The sequence below is a fragment of the Camellia sinensis genome, chromosome 3 (assembly GCF_055761805.1).
Source record: "Camellia sinensis isolate YWXY chromosome 3, ASM5576180v1, whole genome shotgun sequence".
NCBI lineage: Eukaryota > Viridiplantae > Streptophyta > Magnoliopsida > Ericales > Theaceae > Camellia > Camellia sinensis.
The window spans coordinates 166,548,665-166,553,636 of NC_138963.1; the positions used below are offsets into that span (position 1 = coordinate 166,548,665).

General features: G+C 41.5%; 1 protein-coding gene across 1 annotated transcript; it reads left to right on the forward strand.

Moving 5' to 3' along the window:
- The first annotated feature begins 569 nt into the window (after nucleotides 1-569).
- Nucleotides 570-3,350, forward strand: LOC145822893 (uncharacterized). Its single transcript, XM_082921344.1, has 2 exons — nucleotides 570-2,272; nucleotides 2,355-3,350. The coding sequence occupies exons 1-2, from the start codon at nucleotides 1,964-1,966 to the stop codon at nucleotides 2,850-2,852; spliced, it is 807 nt and encodes a 268-aa protein (XP_082777470.1). The 5' UTR covers nucleotides 570-1,963; the 3' UTR covers nucleotides 2,853-3,350.
- Nucleotides 3,351-4,972: the final 1,622 nt, after the last annotated feature.

Consider the following 4,972-nt stretch of genomic DNA (forward strand, 5'->3'; position numbering starts at 1 on the left):
CGCTCAAGTTCTCTCTCTCTCTACTCTCCCAAATCCTCTATTGTTTCAAGCTCAGCAAAGCTTTTGCGGCTCTTCTCCGTTTGCTGCCATTGTCTGACCCCGACGTACTTCACACCGGCTTCATTTTCTTCAGTGAGTTACTATTTTCCCCCTTTTTAGTTTCATACTCTGTGGCTTCTGCTTATTCGCCATGATGAATATATTCATATTCTTCTGTCTTTGTTTGTGTTTCAATTTTCACCCTTCGTATGCTTAAAACATGTTATGTTTCATCTATTTCTGGGTATACACACACACATGTTGTTCGCACTTTTGATGTTCTTGATTTTTGCTTTCTAAGCTCTGAACCAAATACATATTTGTTATTCTGCCAATGTCTTTGGCTTTGTATTTCTGTACATTTTTTTTTTAAAAATGTTCTTCAATTCTTGTTTGTCTTCTTGAGTCTAAATTATGTTTTTGTTTCTGTTTTCTTGTTGCATTTTGCCAAATTCTTGCCTCCAATTTCCTGTTTCCACATAGATTTTAGGCTTGGGTTTTGATAGAAGCCACTATCCCTAGGAAAAATGGAACAAATTTCCCTAGATCTTAAAAAGCCCTTGCCCTTGCCCTTGCCCTTGCTTTTGTTCTGAGTTTAAACTGAGGTCCCTTAAACCTTAACAAACCATTTCCTACTAAAATCCATCACATTTCCCATTTAGCCGACATTATGGGTATGTTCAGGTGGAGGGTAGACATCCAACTAAGTTAGCATATTTTAGGCAGGAGTTTGCCATCTCTGCCGATGTTCATCTCAGGTTGGCTGGGGAGGAAGATTCCATCATGCCTAAAGACGACTCCATGCCCTTCCCAGAAGTAGCCTTCATAGAGTGTGGACTTAAGTTCCCTCTTGACATCCTCTTCTGAGAAGTCCTTCACTATTATAAACTCAACCCAATGCAATTAGCCATTAACTCTTACAGAGTCATCAACGGTATCATTGCCTTAGCTAGTCGAGAAAATGCTAGGGTAACTCTAGCCGACATCCAGTACTGCTACACCATGTGTGGCCTTAAGTCAGAAAAGGGCTACATTTACTACCTTAAGCTGAGGTTGACGGAATATAAACTCATCGCCGACCTTCCTGATTCCAACAAGGGCGCCGAAAACGATTATTCCATTGTCTCGGGCAACTGGGAGTTCCCTCTAGATGATGACCTTCACCTCTACCCTTTAAGCCGTACATTGTTCAGAGAGGGGGGTGGTAAGAGCCAAGTGTCACTTTTACTTGCTTTCAAGTCTTTTTTACTTTAATATTTTTGTATGCTTTAACGTCTATTTGTTTTATTTTGTAGTTCTTCCTCAGCCACCCAAGGACTTCCGCAAATCCTTTTATCCCAGCAAGGATTTCAAGAAGTTGTTGGGTTTGCCAGTTGACCACCAGAAAGCCCCTCTGCTGCTCAACTATATCGTAACATATAAGTCCTTTTGCTTGACGTCCCGAAGAAGAGCAAGTCCCTTCCTCCTACTACAACTCCTGCTACAACTTCGTCACATTGGCCAGATCAAGGATCAACCTCTGATCCAGCAGAACAGCCATCAACCTCTACTCCACAACTGATTCCACCTTGTCAACACCAACGCCGACATCGACCTCCACTACTCGCACCAGCAAGAAAGACTCGTAGCCGAAGACGTCGAAGTTCTTAGGCATCGGCTTACAATCCAGCCAACCCACCAACCGCACTCCCAGCAATCCGCCTTGGCACTAAAGTTACTGTTGCCATCTCCGCTGACGAAATGGGGTAACAAAAGGCCGTTGCTGAAGATCTTCTCGCCGACATCCCCAATGTCGACTCAGTTCAATCTTCCCCTTCCCAGTCTCAACCAAAACTAAAACCAAACCCAAAGAGGCTGAAGAAAAGCCCAAGCCAAGGCAACGGTGACTCAGATCGACTTTAAGGACACCTTGCCAATCTCAAAAATGGCTGAGGCAGAAAAAAGTGCCTCTACCACCGAAAAGAGGCCCGCAGAGGCTGCTCCCTCCAAATCCACCCGGTTAAAAAAGTCGAGGTCAGAGTCTGCTACAACCTCGGGGTCCATGAAATCTAATGCCTCTTGGGCCCCTCCAATTACCATCAAGGACAAGCCAGTCAGGGTCGGCGATAGCGCGACCGACATTGAAGTTGGCGTAGCCCTCTCTACTACCTTGCTCCTTCCAAAAGACCTCAAACGTAATGCTAAGGTCAGCGAATACAAAAATTTTGCTCTGACGTTGCAGCACTCCGTACAAGTAAGCTCTTAATACTTGGTACCCTTTGTTTTTTCCATACTTAGAGAGTTTTATTAACTTTTGTTTTTTCCATTTCTTGTAGGCGATCCAGTACGCCCACTCCTTCGCAATGCAGGCCTTCGACATTAAGAAGGAGTTGACCCGCAAGACCAAGAAGGCTGCTGGCTTGCTCAAGACCGTCAATAAGGCCGAGGCCAAGATGAAGACGTTGATAGACCAGGCCAAGGCAGCCAAACAGGCCCAAGACGAGGCCGAGGAAAGAGCAGGGGCTGCTGTGGCTATCGTTGAGGTCCTCAAGGCCGAGAAGAAAGAGGTCGAAGAAAAAATTGCTGAGGCCCAAGCCGAGCTCATCGCTACCTTGGCCACAAAGGATGCTGAGATTAAAGCGGCGGATGAGAAAGCCTACGCCGAAGGGGAAGCCAATGTCTGCGAGGACTACAAAAAACAAGTCAGAGAGGCATGCAAAAAGGGTTTCACCCTTGGTTGGATGGCCGCTCTGAAGGAGTTGGCTATCCTCGAGGACTCTCCTCTGAGGGACGTAGGCCGACTTGTGCTGCCATTCCTACTCACTTCAAGCTAGTTTGAGGCTAAAGCTAGGGAGGAGGAAGAAGAAGAGGAAGAATGAGAGAAAGCCGAAGACGAAGAGGCCAAGGTGACTGTTGCTGAAGATCCTGTTGGGGCCAAGTCCCCAACTCTTAATGAGCAAGTCCTAGACTTGATTCAGGATGAGGAGGGCGAGGTCTCAAAAGGTGCCTCTCCCCAGAAGACAACATCCGAGGTGGCAATCGTTCAGAGGAGTATTGATCAGACTCTACGAGAGATCGACGCTGAACTCGATGAGGCTGAGAAGGATGCTGAGAAGATTCCCCAGTTGTCTTCTAAGGCTGAGACACAGCCCATCACCGACGTTGAGTAGGCTTGCTATAATCTTTTTTTTTGTACTTAGTAATTTTCAGAACAATGTTTTCAGTTTTCATATTTGGCCGATGTGCCACTTTTGTAATTTGAACAAGTAGTCTCTTTGTAGGCTGAAGTGCCATTTTTCTTCTTTTAATGCAAGTACAACTTCTCCTTTCAAGTGTTTGTATGTTTGTAAGCTCTATTGTTTTTATACTTAGAATACTTTGCATGTCTTCAAGGTACACCTTAACTGTGCAGTTTCCTCGGGGTAAAATACTTCAGGTATAACTGTTGAATGTTTATCTCGGCCATGGCTTAATACTTGAAAACATTTTGTAAAAATATTTTCACAAGTGCTTATTAAAACTTGCCACTTCACTTTCACTTATCAAGACTTCTATCTTCTATCATCTTCCAAGTCTTGGCAACATGGTAATCTCAGCAAGTACGTAGATACTTCTTTCAACATAACCTTGGCTTAATTTCAACTTGTAAATTTTTCTTTAAAACATTTTAACAAGTGTTAAACCAACCTTTTTCTAACATAATCTCGGCTTAACTTCAACTTGTAAATTTTTCTTAAAATTTCAACAAGTGTTAAACCAACTTTCTTTCAACATAACCTCGTCTTAACTTCAACTTGTAAATTTTTCTTAAAATTTCAACAAGTGTTAAACCAACTTTCTTTCAACATAACTTCAGCTTAACTTCAACTTGTAAATTTTTTCTCAAGATTTTAACAAGTGTTAAACTAACCTTAGCTTGTAAATTCCAACTCTCAAGCATTATTCTTTAGCTCTCTGCCTCCTAATGTGAACTTAAGTTCTGCTTGGGTTCTCATTAAGAATGTGGCTTATGACCTCATTGCCGAAGTTTAAACAGAGACTAGCCGAGGTTCTCAACCTTGGTTCCTCTGTTAATCTTACCCAAATGCACTTAGTTTCAATCTGTGTTTGACTCTGCCGATATGGCAAGTCCAGGTTAATTCAACTTAGTTCAACTCCATTATATGTAAGTATAATTCAACTCTGCCATATGATAAGTCTTAGTTATTCATTATGTTTCAATCAGAAATATCTCCAACTTAGTTCAACTCTACTATATGCAAGTATAATTTCAACTTTGCCATATAATAAGTCTAAGTTACTCGTCATGTTTCACTTGAAAACATCGCTAACTTAGTTCAACTCTATTATATGCAAGTATAATTCAACTCTGTCATATAGTAAGTCTAAGTTATTCATCATGTTTCAATCAGAAACATCGCCAACTTAGTTCAACTCCATTATATACAAGTATTATTCAACTCTGCCATATAATAAGTCTAAGTTATTTGTTATGTTTCAATCAGAAACATCGCCAACTTAATTCAACTCCATTATATGGAAGTATAATTCAACTCTGCTATATAATAAGTCTAAGTTATTATGTTTCAGTCAGAAACATCGCCAAGGGCCTGGTCAATCACTTTACACAAGTTTGAAAAAAAATTGAGCTAAAATTTTATTATTTACTTCAGCTAATAACAAAAAACTTAAAAAAAAAAAAAGAAGGAAATCTAGCGATAAAAAAACTTTAGATTACAAGTATTCCAAGGTTTTGGCAACTTTTTGCCTTCATTGTCTTCAAGCCGATATGGCCCATTGCCTAGGATCGAGATGATTCTATAAGGTTCCTCCCAATTTGGGCCAAGCTTGCCCTCTCTGGGATTCTTCTTATTGCCGACGACCTTACTTAGGATGAGGTCCTCAACTTGAAACTCTCGTGGGTTGACCGTTTTATTGTAAGCCTTGGTAAGCT